The sequence below is a fragment of the Gracilinanus agilis genome, chromosome 4 (genome assembly GCF_016433145.1).
Source record: "Gracilinanus agilis isolate LMUSP501 chromosome 4, AgileGrace, whole genome shotgun sequence".
NCBI classification, from domain to species: domain Eukaryota; kingdom Metazoa; phylum Chordata; class Mammalia; order Didelphimorphia; family Didelphidae; genus Gracilinanus; species Gracilinanus agilis.
Window position 1 is genome coordinate 233,951,230 of NC_058133.1, and position 18,172 is coordinate 233,969,401.

General features: G+C 36.6%; 1 protein-coding gene across 1 annotated transcript in view; it reads left to right on the top strand.

Annotated features, from left to right (window-relative positions):
• DNAH17 (dynein axonemal heavy chain 17) overlaps positions 1 to 18,172 on the top strand; it is a 233,897-nt gene that overhangs the window by 103,284 nt on the left and 112,441 nt on the right. Inside the window, exons 31-40 of the mRNA XM_044675175.1 lie at positions 488 to 613; positions 1,425 to 1,532; positions 2,152 to 2,283; positions 6,488 to 6,648; positions 7,671 to 7,827; positions 9,693 to 9,797; positions 10,861 to 11,018; positions 12,888 to 13,026; positions 14,897 to 15,124; positions 17,846 to 17,983. Of these exons, the coding sequence (XP_044531110.1) occupies positions 488 to 613; positions 1,425 to 1,532; positions 2,152 to 2,283; positions 6,488 to 6,648; positions 7,671 to 7,827; positions 9,693 to 9,797; positions 10,861 to 11,018; positions 12,888 to 13,026; positions 14,897 to 15,124; positions 17,846 to 17,983 (1,452 nt within the window). The remainder of the gene's footprint in view (positions 1 to 487; positions 614 to 1,424; positions 1,533 to 2,151; positions 2,284 to 6,487; positions 6,649 to 7,670; positions 7,828 to 9,692; positions 9,798 to 10,860; positions 11,019 to 12,887; positions 13,027 to 14,896; positions 15,125 to 17,845; positions 17,984 to 18,172) is intronic.

The following is an 18,172-nucleotide window of genomic DNA, read 5'->3' on the forward strand; positions in this document are numbered from 1 at the left end:
TAATTCATTTCAGTCCAGTTTGGTCTAGTGCTCTATCCACTGTGCCAATGGTTTTTGAGTTACCTAAAATACTCTAGATTCCTACACCCAAGATATGTGTCTAGGTCATAACAACTACTGCCATGAATAGGTTAAAATAATGTAATATATCCAGAACATCAGGTCATTAAGTCATCAAATAGAGTTTTCAGGGTTACTAGATTCTATCTTCCTTGACTCTCTGAAAGCACACTTTATTTCATCAACTACCAGGTCAATACCCAGTTATCTTTGAGAAAAATCTAATTCCATATCTATGATACAGTTTCTAACAATAAAGTCCTTGAATTTAAGAGACTTGATTCTTGGTCTTTCACATTTGGTGACAAAGAATCTCCATCCTCTATTCATTACTCCTCATGAGCTTTGTTCTCATTACAAATAGTAAGTCTTGACAATAGAATTTTGCTCATGTCCGTAATTTCATGGGGTTGGTTCTTACCACCAGGTTGAAGTCTGGCTAAATAGAGTGCTTGACCGAATGGTTGCTACACTCCGCCATGAAATCCCAGAGGCTGTGGTGACATATGAGGAAAAGCCAAGGGAACAATGGATTTTTGATTATCCTGCACAGGTACCAAACACCACTACTGACTGTAAACTTCAGTCACACTTTCATTGGTTTACATTTTAATCTCTGTACTGTTGCATAATCTTTTGAATCACAAATGTAGAGACAGATATATATCTTTGCTGTGAGGAAAAAAAACTCATTTCTCTCATGCATTTTATCATATACAAGTTGTATGGAGTGCTTTCAGGTGTATTTATAGAGGGGATACTTGTTTGGTTAAAAGTTACATTAACAGCTAGAATTTATGTAAAACTTTAAGTTTAAAAAAGTGCTTTATGTATATTATCTGATTTGATCCTCACATCAAGGTTCAGTTTGTAAGTGATTGAGTTCAAATATGAACTCAGGTATTCTTGACTCCAGATTCAGTGCTCTACACTGTGCCAATGATTTTTGAGATCCCTCACAATATTTAGTGAGATTTACATTTAGTGAGACATACAATGTGATGTAAAGGAAAAAGACTGTATCTGGGATATCCAAAGAGACTGTGTACCCAGGATCCTGTTCTGAAACATATTAGATATGGGTTCCAGTGGTATAGCAAATAAGCTCTCAAAACCTCAGTTACCTAATCTATAAAAAGAGAATGATCATACTTATATACTACTTACCTCTCAGTGAAGAAAGCACTTTATAAATCTTGAAATGCCATAAAATATGAGATTATACAATAATCATATTTATAGGTATATTGTCTGTATTCAAAAAAATTGATACATGATGCTTTTTAAAAAATGTTTGTTGTTTAATTATTCCTGAACTTATCATTTGAGCATGTAGAATTGTTTGGGGGACTTTTTATTTTCAGATTGCTTTAACGTGCACACAAATATGGTGGACAACAGAAGTTGGGATGGCATTCGCAAGACTAGAGGAAGGTTATGAAAATGCCATTAAAGATTACAATAAAAAGCAGGTACACAAGCTAATTATTTTCTGTTGTGAGTCTTGGTGTGGCCACTTTTAAGAAATTAATGGTACTTTCATCTCACTCTTGCATTGTAATCTTGGGCAAATGACTTTAACACTCCATGAGCCACTATAAAATAGAAGGTTTGGATTTTTCTTAATTTCAAAGATTATTTTCAGCTCTAAATGCTATGATTAGTTTTCTGGTCTTATCATTTGTAGTGCTTGTCATTTTCATATCTATAACTAGTACAGGGGTAGCTAGGCGGCACAGTAGATAGCCAATAACACTCAGTGTTGGACTCTGAAGGGCTGCTGCTACCCTCCTCTCACCACCTTCTCAACTATCTTGACCCCAGATGAAAAAAAAATTCTAGTTTTGGGTCTGATTATCCAACTCTTTTAGCATTCATTATATTCTGATTTCTATCATTATCTCTTTGAGGGTCATTATCTCTTACCTTGAGAACAAATGACTTCCAGGCCTTATATTTTGTTGTGACACAATAGTCTTAGCTCAATGACAGACAAAGAGTTAGCCTTCCCCAAGTATTAGTTCATCAACAGATTGTTTTATTGGATGATATCATATAATATTCTGTGGGAAAATATCTTTGCTTCCATAGATCAGTCAGCTGAATATACTGATTACACTTCTTATTGGGAATTTAAGTCCTGGAGATAGAATGAAGATTATGACTATTTGTACTATTGATGTACATGCAAGAGATGTCGTTGCTAAGATGATTTTAGTCAAGGTAGGTGCTTTCCCTTCATCTTTCCTCCTCAGAATTGATTGGGCAGGTCTTCAGAAAGTTGGGGATCATACTATGGATGTTTACCGGATTAGTAATATACAGGGCAAGCCCTGTGATGGTGAACCTATGCATAGCACATGTGCCAAACACGGCTTACAGAGCCCTCTCTGTGGGCACATGAGCCCCTCTCCCCAATGTAGGGGGGTGGAGCACAGTACACAGTCTGAGGGGTGGGGTGGGACCCAGCATGGGGTCCCTAAAAGGTCATAAAAGGTTCACCATCACTGGGTTAGTCATTAACACCCTTCTGCCTTGGAACTAATACTTAGTCTTGATTCTAAAATAGAAAGTAAGGTGTTTTTTTTTTTAAAGAGAAGCATTAGGGGGCTCAGTAGATTGAGAGTCAGGCCTAGAGATGGGAGGTCCTAGGTTCAAATCCAGCCTCAGACACTTCCCAGCTACTACTCTTCCACCAAGGAGCCAATACACAGAAGTTAAGGGTTTAAAAAAAATAAAAAATAAAAAAGAAGCATTAATTTAAAATGGAAACAGTCTGAATGGAGCTCCTCCCCACTTTCTTCCTTTCCACCCCTATGTGGTAGCCTCCCCATCATCACATTGATAAATATAGGTTCCCCATTTTCCTCCTTCATATCAAAAGAAGGCATATTTTGTACTGTTTGTCCCTGGCCGAGTTTTCAGTACTTGCCCAGGAAAACAAAAAATTCCTAGTCACAGATTTTATTAGAAACAATCAGGTATTAGCAGATCAATCAACACTCTTAATTTATTGATTAATCTATAAAGAAGACTGTAATTTAACTGTGCTTATAGTAGAAAAAACTTCTGATTTTTAAACACAAGATGTATGTTTTCATCCCAAGTCCTCTATTTTTCAGATGTGTTGATAAGTAAGGACACTAAATTTCTCATAGTCTCAGTTTCCTTAACTGTAAAATAGGAATAACAAGACCACATCATTCGGTTATTTTGAGAATCAAATGAAATAAGATAGATGAAAGTGCTGTGTAAAGTATAGAGTTATGCAAATTATTGCCAAAAGTAGAGTTATATCTGGATCAATTCTATAATCACTAAAGATAATACATTCACACTGAGAGATTTAGTGTCCCTGTTTTTCTTTTCTATGTTATCAGTCAGCACTTATCAGACCATTATTTCTAGAACCTTGCAGTTCTAAGAAGTTCAACCAAGAAAAATGTATTAGCCAAAAAACTAGCAAACTAGCCTTCATCACTCCTTGTGTTGCTTTCACATGCCATATATTAGGCTGAAATGAATCATGAGACCAAGATGTTCTAGAATTAGTTAATGAATATGCTCAAAATTGAAAGAGCTATGACTAATTTGGAACTCTAGTGGCTTTGCTCCAGGGAGCTGACATTGGTTGGAGGATGAAAATCACACTTCTTCCCTTTGAAGGAGCCCTCCTCCATGTCCACAACCCCATAATTCCCACAGTGAACACCATTTTTATACTTTGCCTGATGGGCAAACTGGCTCATAACACCCACTAAACTATGGCTCCAGTTTTATCCAAGATTGGATTGTCTTTTCTATGAGAATAAATGTCCCAACAGCCTGCCCCACACCTTTCTGCCCAAGCTTTTGCTTATATTTTTCTCTTCTCTCTCTTTACAAGTCCTTTGTTGTTTCTCATTTAAAGACTGTATCTAATCAAATTCATTATAGTTTGGAGATTACCAAAGACTATGAGAGTAGAAGGGACATTTAGTGCTATCTAGTCCACCCCATACTTAAACAAAAGTTCCCTTTAAAATATTCTAAAAAACAGGCACCTCAATAAGGCAATTAGGTATAGTAGAAAAAGCAACTAAATTTGGAGTCAGGACACTTGGGATTCCATTCTAGCTCTCTCACTTAACTAGATTGAGACTTTGGATGAGTTCATTCTCTATAGACTACTTTTAACCTTATTGAAAATATGCCTTGTTAGCTGGAAATAATCAACAACTTTAGCAAAGTTGCAGGATACAAAATAAATGCACATAAATCATCAGTATTTCTGTATATTTCCAACACATCCCAGCAGCAAGAGTTAGAAAGAGAAATTCCATTTAAAATCACCCTAGACAATATAAAATACTTAGGAATCTATCTGCCAAGACAAACACCAGAATTATACAAACACAACTACCAAACCCTTTCCACACAATTAAAACTAAATCTAAACAATTGGAAAAACATTGATTGCTCATGGGTAGGATGAGCTAACATAATAAAAATGACCATCCTACCCAAATTACTTATTTAGTGCTATACCTATCAAACTACCAAAAAAACTTTTTTACTGAATTAGAAAAAAAAAAAACCTATAACAAAGTTCATTTGGAAGAACAAAAGACTAAGAATGCCAAGGGAAATAATGAAAAAAAATGTGAAGGAAGGGGGCCTACCAGTACCAGATATTAAACTATACTATAAAGCAGCAGTCTTCAAAACAATATGGTACTGGCAAAGAGACAGAAGGGAGGATCAGTGGAATAATAGACTTGGAGTAAGTGACCTCAGCAAAGACAGTATATGATAAACCCAAAGAACCCAGCTTTTGGGACAAAACCCCACTATTAGACAAAAACTGCTTGGAAAATTGGAAAACATATGGGAGAAGACTGGATCTAGATCAACATTTCACACCCTATACCAAGATAAACTCAGAATGGGTGAATGACTTGAATATAAAGAAGGAAACTATAAGTAAATTAGGTGAGCACAGAATAGTATACTTTTTATCTCTGGGAAAGGAATGATTTTAAAACCAAGCAAGTGTTAGAAAAATTACAAAATGTAAAATAAATAATTTTGATTACATTAAACTAAAAAGGTTTTTACAGACAAAACCAATGCTACCAAAATTAGAAGGGAAGCAACAAATTAGGAAAAAAACCTTTTATAACAAAAAACTCAGACAAAGGTCTAATTACTCAAATATATAAGAAGCTAAATCAATTGTACAAAAAAATCAAGCCATTCCCCAATTGATAAATGGGCAAGGGACATGAATAGGCAATTTTCAGATAAAGAAATCAAAACTATCAATAAGCACATGAAAAAGTGTTCTAAATCTCTTATAATTAGAGAAATGAAAATATGTGACCAATTTTTCAAGTACCATGTTAAAGTTATAGCAAATTGCAAAATAATTTAAATAATTTTAATTATAGCAAAAATATAAAGGCATTTAAAAATAAAAGTGTGTTCCAAAACAAAAAGAAAAAATGTGACAAATTGGAAAAAAAATTCCCCCAAAAGGCAAAATTTACATGATTGTAAAAGATCTTTTTTTTAAAAGCCTTACTTTCTCTATTAGAACTGATATTAAGTATCAGTTCCAAGGCAGAATAATGGTAAGGGCTAGACAAATTTGTGTTTTGACTTATTCAGAGTCACATAGCTGGGAAGTGTATAAGGCTAAATTCGAACCCAAGATTTCCCATTTCCAGGCCTGTCTTTCTATTCACTGAGACATTTAGCTGCCCCCAGCTATGAAACATCTTAAAAGATGAGTTATTTCATTCAATATTGTTCCAAATTATAAAATACATTTTGGTATAGTAGAAATGACACTAGATTTCCACTGAGGTCTGGATTCAAATTCCCATAGTTCCATAATACTACCAGTGATTTTGTTTTTCTTGTCTTCTCAATAGGTAAGCAAAGGGAAGAAGAGGGAGAAGGTTCAGAATTAAAAATAAAACTGAATTTTAAAAATAAAATCTATGGGCTATATAATCAGGTCTAGACTATTAAAAAAATGGATCTTTTAATGGCTTGTTTAATATTCAATCTGATAAAGAAAGCCTTTATATCAAAAATCTTGTGCATTTCATGCCAAAATGATTTTTCAAGATGTAAAAATTTACAAGCTTTATTACTAAGTCAATAAACTTAATTATCTTATCTTAGTTAATTTGAAATTTTTCAAAAATTATTCTAGACCTTGGAGTTATTGGGATGGAAATGAGTAAGAAGGCAGAGGAAAGCACTTTAAAAAGGGGACAATAAAGCCTTATGGAATTCAGTCTTCAGGCTCAGTCCTAGACCCAGCTTTGCTCTTTCCTAAGTTATTCAGTCATCATCTACCTTCCAAATCAGCCCTTTCTCTCTGGGTTAACAATTCATTGTAAAATAAATTTTCCTTTTTTCCACCCCTCTCCTTTAGGTAGAAAATTCTCAGGCTTTTACTTGGCAGTCTCAGCTTCGGCATCGTTGGGATGAAGAAAAAAAACATTGTTTTGCCAACATTTGTGATGCTCAAATTAGATATTCCTATGAATATTTGGGTAATACACCCCGGCTAGTAATCACGCCACTCACTGACAGGTTTGGAAGATGGCAATTGCTTGGATTTTTCTCTCAAAGGGCTAGAGGAGATAACCAATGAGATCACTTCATTTGAGGGCTTAGCATCAGGAAAGGTGTCTAATAAAGATATTTCCTATTCTTAAGACAGGGATGGTTCCACTATAAACTAGTGAGATCATTCCTGGAGTTGTAGGTATACATCAAACATGGCTAGGCATGCTTGACACACTTGACTTCCCTCACATCAATAATCACTGCAAAAATCTCCTAGTCATTCTTAAACAGTTGTTTAAAAGCTACACATTTCGTTCTTTTCCTTGAAATATAATATCCATTCTTAAAAACCAAAGTAATATGTATAGGTATACTTAATGCATGCCTATATTTTGTTTAGTTCTTAGAACCATGTTTTAGTCTCCCTACATGAGAACCAGTTGAAGAACATGAGGATATTGAGCCTAGAAGAAAGATGATATAAATAAGTATATGAGAGCTGATGTTCACATATTTAGGAGCTGTTGTTATATATGGTGGGTGGACTAGGCTTGGTCTAGTAGACCCCTGTAGGCAAAACTAATAGCATTTGGTAGAGCAAGTTTTAATAGAGTTAGTTTTAATGTAAGGAAAATAATCCAAAAAAAAAAAAAAAAAGGCCACCTTAGGAGGTAATGAGTTCTATGTCACTAAAAGTCTTCAGACAAAAGGCAGGATGATTACTTTGGGGGGGGGGGCATGTTGTTGAGGAAAATGTTGTTCAGAATTAGGTTGCCCTGGATGGCCTTTGTGATACCTTCCAATTTTGAGAGTTTGAAGACTCCAAAGAAAATATGTCCGTGGTGCTACTATATGTCAAATCTAAATTTTTTTGGATGCAGTTAAAACCCATTTTTCTCTTGTGGATCTCCTTAGGTGTAATATATTTTTAAAAATATGTTTGGATTGCTTATTGTGATTTGATATCAAAGGAGATATCATTATCACTACTAAAAAATAGGCTTTTATGTCAAGAGAATTCTAAATAACCAAAGGTTCCATTACAGATGCTACATCACTCTCACCCAATCCCTCCATCTCATTATGGGAGGAGCTCCTGCAGGCCCTGCAGGGACAGGAAAAACGGAGACCACCAAAGACTTAGGCAGAGCATTGGGCATCATGGTGTACGTCTTCAACTGCTCGGAGCAAATGGACTATAAAGTGGGTGTCCAACTTCTGAGATACCTGCTCTTCTTAAAGAGAATATTCTGTAGTAACTGTAGAAGGCTGTTTTATGAGGTGCTTATTCCCAGAGCTGAGCAGTGTGTTATATTCTTTACCCCTGACATGAGCTTTCCATTCTGGACCACCTGAGAGCTGAATGGCCTACACAAGTAGGAAGAGAATGAATGGTCTAAGCTTTCTAGTCAAAGATCTAGGGGACATGTGCCTTAGGTTTTATTTATTTTATTTTTATTTTATTTTATTATTTTAATTTTATTTTAAAATTTATTATTTATTTTATTTTATTATTTATTGTCACAAAATTACAACCATTAGTATAGGGTCTTAAGTCCATTGCAAGTCAAACATGATAAAAATGTGCTACAGTATAGTAGATTTATGTCAGTCTTGGTGTTTTCTCTTTATATGTGCCATGTAAGTGAGCCTGTACACTTTTCCCTCCACTCTGCCCCTTCCCTGTGAAGGTGATGTCTCCTTTTTGGAGAGTATTATATAAATGATCATCTCAGTATAAATTATCATCTGCCCTAGTGGGGAAAAAAAACAAACAAACCTTTGTGCTAATTATACATTGTTACCTTCTAAACTGGTATTTGTTCCAAGGAAGATAGTTGGGTAAAATGTATTACTAGGTGTAAAAAAGATGGGCAGCAGGGATGTAAATGTGTCCTAATGGTTGTGGGTACACACACTGGGTTGAAGGAGAGACAGGATAGGGAGACCAAGAATCAAGAATGGCAGTTAGCCCAACTGTCACTCTGCTCACCCTAGGCCAGGGTCTTTGGAACCAGCAGGCAAGGTAAAGGGTTTTTAACAATCTTTAATTATGATTTACTAATAAAGGTGAGATAGGGGATTCTACACTTAAAACCCTAAAGGGCAAAACACAGGGGCAAGGGGAGGACTTGTCTACACTAACTTTAATTGACCTAGGCCAGGCAGGGCTCAAAGAAGCAGTAATGGAGTCTCTGGGAAGGCTGCTTCAAACCTGGTTCCAGCCAGGTTTGACCAGCACAGCTAAAGGGGCTGAGGGTGGCTTTGAGGGTTCTCACAGTAATCCACAGATGATCACAGGATGCCAAAAGCCAAGGTGGTCCAAGGTATCCAAGTAGAGAAAGTGTGCTTGAGATGCTGTCCACCAGATCCCAAACTCTTCCTCCACTTGGTGCAGCTCTGCAGGTCTTGTTCACTTGCTAGAAGCCACCACCACTCAGGATCCCAGGGAATCAGGATGCAGGGTGTCCTTAACTCTGAGATCTCCCAGGGCTAGCAACAGTTTGTGCCAACCACTAATGGAGTCCCTCTCAGAGCACAAGCCACTTCCTGCTCCTTCATTCCATCTTGGAATTCCCGAGCCCTTCCTGCTAGGTTCAACCTTAATACTTAATTAATTACTAAATAATCTTCCTCACAACATAGGGCTGAGTTGAATGGCTTACTTTATTCAAGAAGAAAGGTCAGTTTTGAGATCTTTCATTAAAAAAGGTGGGAGTGGGAATTCCCAGGTGATCTTGACCAAAATGAGGTTTAATTTATTGCCTGTAAGGTATCCAACCAGGATTAGATCTGAAAAAATGGTATCCTTGGGTAACTTCAGACTTCCTGAGTCTAGTCCCAGCTTGAAATTAATTTTCCCTCTGGATTTCCAGAAGGTCTGAGACATCACTGTAAATAATTCTCTTTCTAGGAATATAGTTATATTATACTATGGGAATATGGGTGCAATAAATAAGGAAAGAATTCATTAGCTTGGAATGATGCACTACTGTTGGATCTCTCTGTGACTTACTCTTTAGATATTTTCTAATGTTATAATATTTTCTAATTCTGAACTTCTCTAGTCCTGCGGAAATATATACAAAGGATTGGCCCAAACCGGGGCTTGGGGATGCTTTGATGAATTTAATCGAATCTCAGTAGAAGTTTTATCTGTGATTGCTGTCCAGGTATTTCCATCATCCGATTTTCTTGTATAAATTAGAATAGTGTAACAGTATCCATTATTGCTTTATCTCATAAGGCATACATGCACACGTATGTGGGATGTGTGTATATATATACATAAATATATTTACAAGTGTCTCAGTGGAGTCAGATGTATATGTATATAGATTATGTCTTTTTGATTTTTGAAAATTAAAAAATTTGGTCATAACTTTGAATTAGCATCTCATCAGGGCAGGAAGGAAACTCCTGGAGTTTATACATGAGAAATTTCCTTTCTATCATCACCATTAATCAGGTGAAATTCCAGTTTCAGCAGCATATTTTGTGACATAGAGTCCTAAAAAGCTGCCTGGAACTCCAAAATATTTCACAGTTAGTGCAAGAAGTAGAACCTGAACCCAAGTCCTCCTGACTACTGCTGGCTTTCTTCCAGTCTATCAAGGTACACATTAGAGAATTGTGAAATGATTAGTTTTTTTTTAATGTGGAGGTGAATGGATGAATCATTTAGTCAAATTCAGAATCCTTTCAACTTAGCAAAAATTAAGAATATCTCTTTTTAAATTTAAAATTTCAAACTAGGTTTTTTCTAATCAGGTAGTTTTTCCCCCCTAAATTTTCGAGGATAATTTTTGAGAATTGAGGCATGCCTTCTGTTTGTTTTTTTAAAATTTGATATTTTTCTATGAATTGAATCCATCAGGACCAGAAGTTTTTTCTTTGGTAATTCCTTCACAATTATTTCTATTTCCTTTTCTGAAATTAGTTTGAATATTTTTTATTTTTGAAAGGTATTCCTCCAATTTCTTTTGTGGTCTCAGTTTTATTAGCATATATCTGTGCATACTAGGTTCTGACTTTTTTATTCTAGTTTTGCATGATTTCACCTTGCTCGTTTGCTATTTTGTTGACTTTCTACCCCTTTTTCATCAGACTGGCTAAAGGTTTATCCATAGTTTTTTGTTTCCAGTTTATTTTTCCTATTTTTAATAAAATTTCTTAAAAATAAAATAAAATTTAGAAAATAAAATGCTGCCTTTTTCATGTAATTTTTCTTTTTAGGTAAAATGTGTCCAAGATGCAATTCGTGCCAAGAAAAAAATATTTAATTTCCTTGGAGAGATTATAAGACTCATCCCCACTGTGGGCATGTTTATTACCATGAACCCAGGCTATGCGGGACGGGCAGAATTGCCAGAAAACTTAAAAGCCTTATTCAGGTACACATGCAGATAATAATGATATTAACCTACATTGGTTTCGATGTCCTCTTTTATGGATTTCCTATCTCCCCTTCTCCACTGGTATTCTACTTACAAGTAACTCAGGTCTCTCCACTTCCCCCTGCCCACCAAAGCCTCTCTTCAACCATATATCCCCTTGAGCCTATTGTGTCATCTCATTCCTCCCTTTACCAAACTTCTTCAAGGAAAAAAAAACAACTATGCCTGTTTCTTTCACGTCTACCTCATCCACTCATTTCTCAATTCCTTAGGTCCTAGCACCCCTATTGCTACTGAGATTGTTCCTTCAAAAACTGTCCAAGACCTCTTTATTTCAATCTTCATCTGGATACTATCTTCTTTGATTTCTAAGTCATTCTTTTCTGGTTCTCTTCTGAATCCTTTTCTGAAACTTTATTCTTTTTCTATTCCCTAAGGCTCTGTTCTTTGCCTTCTTCTCTCTAGAATTCCCTGCTCAGTCATCCCTTCTCAAGGCTTCAGTGTGATTTGTCTCTAAGATTTAGGTCTTCAACTTTAACCTCTCACCTTAATTCTAGACCCATGTCTCTAATTGCCTGCTGCCTGCAGGATATCTGCATCACTCCTGCTGTCACTTAAAACTCAATGTGTCTAAAATTAATGTTTTAATCTTTTCCCAAAAACTTGACTATTTTTTCTGACATAAGTTTCAGTCAGTGATATTATTCCTGATATTTCCCCCCTCATCTCCCACCAAGTCCTTTTGATTCTATCTCTACCATATTTCTCACAATTGCCATTGCCAGTATCTTTTATGTCTCTCTCATTATCACTGAAGTATAGCATCAGCTTCCAAACACTCCTACCCATTTCTAATCCTTCTCCCATCATTCACATTGCAGTCAGATTAGTTTTCCTTACATAAAAGTCATAAATCATCAAAAATGCATAAAAACCCTGAAATAGAAGCCTATTGCATTTTTAGGTTCTTAAGTCTCAAATTTAAAGCCCTCCACAATCTTGTGCTGTCTTATCTTTCCAGACATATATCATACTATTCTCTTCTACATACATTAAGCACTAGTTGGAATAGTTGCATTGCTGACCTATCTATCATATGTATCTCATACTTGTCTGCGTCTGTGCTTTTCTATCCACCCTGTTCCCTATGCCTTGAATTGCCTTCTCTATTTCTAATTATTATTTTTTTAAAACCCTTACCTTTTGTCTTGGAATCGATAATTGTGTATTGTAATGATTACAATTTAAATTATGGGGCTGTTAGTAGCTTTTTAGTTAGTTGGCATTATTACAGCAAAATAGAGATAATAAAAAGAGGGAAAAGGATTCTTTCAGTTAAGTGAGCAGAACCCAGAGCCCCACACCTACCACACCTTAACCAAAGCAAAGCTCCTAAAAAAAGAAGCCCTGAGATGTGGGTCTCAGCCAAATTTATCTCCCAAGCCCCTATACATCAAATGAGGACATACTTAAAAGGATGCTGGGAATTTAGCTCAGGTGTGGCAAATTTTCCACCTCCACAGTATTGATTCCAAGGCAGAAGAGCAGTAAGGCTAGGCAATTGGGGTTAAGTAACTTGCCCCCCAGCTAGGAAGTATCTGAACCCAGGTCTTCCTAACTCCAGCCTTGGTGCTCTCTCCACTGAACCCACCTTTCTGCACCGCACTACTTGTTATTTAAAGTCCAATTTCTCATCATCTCTTCCATACAACTTTCCCTAATCCTCACAAGCAGTAATTATCTTTCTCCATATTTCAGATAGAATTTTTTATTTTATCCATTTTAATGAATTACTTTGTTTTACTGTATTAAGTATATGGGGCTGGGAAGAGAACCAAAAAATCTAACAGAATATATTTCTTTCAGACCCTGTGCTATGGTTGTCCCTGACTTTGAACTTATATGTGAGATCATGCTTGTAGCTGAGGGATTTCTGGAAGCTAGACTGCTAGCAAGGAAGTTCATTACTCTCTATACCCTCTGCAAAGAATTACTTTCCAAGCAGGTATGTTTCTTTATATTATGTGTCAATTTATGAAGTTGACTGTTGGGGTGAAGAAAAAGAGATTTGTTCTGTGTCCTGAATGTTCTATATTTGACAATTTGTTAATCTCTGTTTCAATTTGTGGTACCAAACAATATTATGGGGGAAATTCTTCCTACACTTGTGGGGTTCTCCTGGGTTTGAGCAGTCAGTCAGCTAGCCTTGCAAAGGAAAGCCCAAGTGAGAAATGGGAGATAGCTATTATTAAGAAGTTACCACAGACCTAGGAAGTGCCTGAGGAAATATCTGAACACAGGACCTCCTTTTTCCAGATTCTCTATCCACTGAGCCATCTAGCCTGTCCCCCAAAGGAATGAATCTTAAAAGTGACTTGCACTGAGTTAATATAATATAGTTCAATGTGATGTTCTAATCAATGCTTGTTGAATATAATAGATAAGGAGGTATTGATAACATTAATAACAATGAAATTTTGCCAGATAGTTTTGGTTCTTCTAAGGAATTCTCAGCTTTCTTTTCCCTTCTTAAGGTATAAAGAATTTAAAGCTAGGTCAATCGTTTGCATGACTTCTAGTATTCACAATGCAGAGACAATGGAGCTTATATATACTATAAGAAGTTCTAAGACATTAGAATCCTGGGAGATTTGCAATTGGACATGGGAATTAGGTCAAGCAGTGTAAACTAGGAAAAGGAAGAAAAGAGAGGGAGAGCTATTTGTATTTGTACTTGCGTGTGGTACCCAAAAAGTCAAATTTACAAATTTAACATGGGGTAAGAATGAACAGACAGTTATTTGGTCGTGTGTGTGTGTGTGTGTGTGTGTGTGTGTGTATTTTCTTAATCTGGAGCTTTTTAGTGGATTGCCTGTTCAATATGAATCAAGAATGTTACATGGCGTCCAAAAAAGGATAATGCAATCTAGGGCTGCATTAAGAAGGAAATACTTTCCAGGTATGAGGAGGTTTTAAGGCCCAATGTACCTTTGCCCTTGTCAGACCCTATCTAGTTAATTGAGTTTCATTCTGGGAATCATGGTTTAAGAAGGACATTCACAAACAAGATAGTGAAAAGGGCTCTTGAGTGGAAAGTAAATTACTATTTGTGATCACTTGAACAGAGAAGGAATTAAAAGTAGTCTGATAATAGTCAGCTTTAGTCTACTGAGCAAGAAATACTGGTACTTCAGGTACACTCAGTGGAGACAAGCTCAGGTGATCTATTCTCCAGGTAAAGTGCTAAAATCCAAAAGCCAGCATTGAAGTAAATCCGTCCTTAAGGAACTGAAATAAATATCCATGCTAGTCATTGAGAGAATGCTAAGAGGAGACTGAATGATTGACAGTTTTTTTTTTACCTTTTCCTATGTGTTTATAGATAGTTTTCCCACCCACTCATCATTTTTTCTGGGGAGTTTTATATTTATATATCACCTCAAGTGACTGAATCCACTTCTGTATGGGGGAAGAGAATGATTCTACTATTTAATTATTTCCTGAAATATATGCTGTTTTATGTCATAATTAAGTACTTTTGCTACTAGATTGCTTGTTCTTGTTTGATATGATATTATTAAACTGTTCAGAGTTTGGGATGTGATTTGTAGAACTGATTACCCCAAATAATATACACTGAACCTGAAAAAAAAGTAGTGAGGGTCCCAAGAACCATATTCTTAAATTTTGCTGATGTCCTATTGCTACATAGATATAAGGGCTTCTCTTGGGTTTTATCCAGGGTGGCAGTAGCCTGCTTGCAAGAAGAACCAGTGAGAAAGGGGGATAATAGAGAAGCACAATCCTTGTTATAGTTGTTGGAGTACATAGAAGTGGTCATATTATGCTGTTGTCCTTGATCATGTGTTTGGCAGGATCACTATGACTGGGGATTGCGGGCTATCAAGTCTGTGCTGGTAGTAGCTGGCTCCCTAAAAAGAGGCGATCCTGCCCGTGCAGAAGACCAAGTCCTCATGAGAGCACTGAGAGATTTTAATATCCCCAAGATAGTAACAGATGACTTGCCTGTCTTTATGGGACTTATTGGAGATCTGTTCCCAGCTCTAGATGTTCCCAGGAAACGAGATCTAAATTTTGAAAAGGTAAGACTATTTCTAGACACTCAAATACTAAGAAACCAGGTATAATCATGCCCTTCGTTTCTATTTTCATGGTTTATCAGTTTGGTTCATTCCTATTACCTAAGTGGTATGTGCTAACATGGAGTCAAATGATTGGGTGTCTTTTTTTTCCCCCAATAGTTAACATTTACCCATTCACTCATTCATTCATCAACTATATGAAAGCAAAGCATTGTGCTAAGTATTAGAAATTCAAAGCTGAAAAGTCACAACTTCTGCACTCAAGGAGTTTGCCCCAGGAGAATAAGATATATATGCAAGTAAATACTATACAAATTCAAAAGAGAAAAGAGCAAAGGGGAGAGGTCAGTGGCTGAAAAGTTCAGAGAGGGAAGGATCCCTTTTATGTTGGGGAATTGGGGAAGGTTTCCTGGAGAATATGGTACCTGACCTAGAACTTGAAGAAAGGTTATGTGGAAGGATTCTATTTGAGAATCCAGAGTGGTGTGTGCAAATATACACAGTTAGGAAAGGGACAGGATGAGACTGGATAACAGTCGTCCAATAAAGATGGAAACACAAACTGAATGAAGGGGAGAAATATAAAATAAGGTTATTAGAACCAGATTGTGGAATAATGTGCTAGGTAATACATATCCTAGGCAAAAGGGAATCACTGAAGATTTTTGAGCAGAAAGGTGACATCAAGGTATTAAGAACCTTTTTGTTTGGCATATTATAGTTCTTTGGCATTGGGTTGAAAGTATAATTGGAGAGAGGAGGAATAAGAAGCAGAAAAACTGGTTAGGACACTATTGCTACAGTCCAGGTAAGAGGTTATTACTTGAACCTGGCATAGGAATACAAAGGATGGGAAACACAATAGGTATTATGGAGGTAATACCTATTATGAAGGCTTGCCCAGGACTTGGAAATTTATTAGCAATTAAGAAGAGAGGTGTCAAAGATGGCATTGATGTTTTGAGTTGGGATCACACTGGGAAAAAGGTATGATAGCATCATCATCAACAGACAGGAAAGTTAGGAGGGAAGATCAGCTGATTTTCAAAGGAAGATTATTATATTGCCAGTATTTCTATTACTTTTATTTATATAATACAATTTTAGGTGTTATTATCATTCCCATCTATAAGATGGGGAAATTGAGGCAAACCTGTTAAAGAGACATGCCCAAGGTCATACAGCTAGTGTCTAAGGCAGAATTTTCAGACTCAAGTCTTCCCGAGAAGATCTGGACTTCAGATCAACTAGGCCACCTAGCTGCCTTATATGAGCTGTTTTACATATTTTAATCTTCAAGTTCAGTTTTAAATTTTGAGGTGTTGATAGGTAAACATGTCCAGTAAGCAGTTGGAAAGGCACCTGGAATTCAAGTGAAAGGTTGGAAATGGAGAGAGATATGGACAGTCACTTGGAAATAATAAATGCCAAATGAATGAATCTCAGTGCAGCCAGGCAGCTCAGTGGATAGAGAGCCAGGCCTAGAGAAAGGAGGTCCTGGGTTCAAACCTAGCCACAGATATTTCCTAGCTGTGTGACCTGGGCAAGTCACTTAACCCCAGTTACCTAGCCCTTACTGCTCTACTGCCTTGGAACTGATAGTATGGATTTTAAGATAGAAAGTAAGAGTTATTTTTTAAAAGAGAGAAAATGAATGATCTCAACAAGGAAAAAAGTTTAAAAAGAAAAGAGGGTTGAAGAACAAAGTCTTAGGGACAAGTACTTGGGAGCTAAAGGGTTTAGAACCAGAGAAGACAGAAAGAGTAGCTAATTGGGTAATAGGAGAACCAGGCAAAAACAGTATTAAGCAAACCTTTGGAGGAGAGATAATCAAGAAAGGAGGATTCAAATTCTGCAGAAAGATTGAGGAAGGTGGACTGAGAAGAGGCCATTTGGCAAATAGGAGGTCATTGGTTAATTTAAGGAGTTATTGAGTACGAAAGCCTGATTGCAAGAAGCTGACAGAATGGGTGTTAAGAAAGTGCAGGCATCTCACAATGACTCCCTTGAAAGCCAGAAAACTCATGAGAACCATTCAAAATCTAAGATAGTCCCAGTTTCAAACCTTTTCTCCCATTGTCTACACAAATAAATCCAATGATCCAAACAAAACAAAGACCCTCTCTGACAGATCTGCTGTGTCCCAAATTATGGTATAGAAAAATATGGTCACTGTACATATCTCCTTAGATTTTCTTTTTACTCCCTATATATTTTTTTTATGTACATAGTTATTTAATGTGATGTCTCTCCCATTAGAACAAGAACTCCTTAAAAGCTAGGATAATGATTTTGCTTTTTTTTTTGTATCCTCAACACTCATCTGAATTCACAACAAACATGGTTAGAGTTTAATATATATTAGTTACACTTCAGGTTAGTGTCTTCTTAAAGAGATTTTGGAGAGGGGGTCCTTAATAAGCTCTAGAAGACAACTCAAGATTGGGCTATTCCTTGGGAAGATCTCCACAGATGACCAATCTTACCACTTTGTGGTGAATTCTTATATCCCTGTCACTTCTTTTTCTACAAATTCAGAGGTGGGAGGGGAGGAGGGCATTGGCAATGTTCCATTTGAAGATTGCAGCATCTTGTTACCAATCTATTTTTTCTCTGGGACATACAGAATAGTACCACTTCTCATATGATCTCATGTGGTCTTTGTTTCGTGCTTTGCCTCTTGATTAAGGGGATGCCTACTTTCTCTACTATCCATCCCAGATCATTAAGCAGAGCATTATTGAGTTGCAGTTACAAGCAGAAGATAACTTTGTGCTGAAAGTTGTACAGCTGGAGGAATTACTGCAAGTGAGACATTCTGTATTTATAATTGGAAATGCAGGAACTGGTAAATCCCAGGTAAATCCCAGGGCTTGAGAAATTGGATTTTTGGTTACAGCCAGGGAGGGTTACAGCCTCCCCTCCCCTATATCCCATCTATGCCTTTTCCCCTCTTCTTTCCCTTTTCTTCTTCCATACAACTGGAGTAGATATGATGGGAAGGATCAGGGATCCCTTTGTAATAGCAGAATAGGATTTTATTTCTTT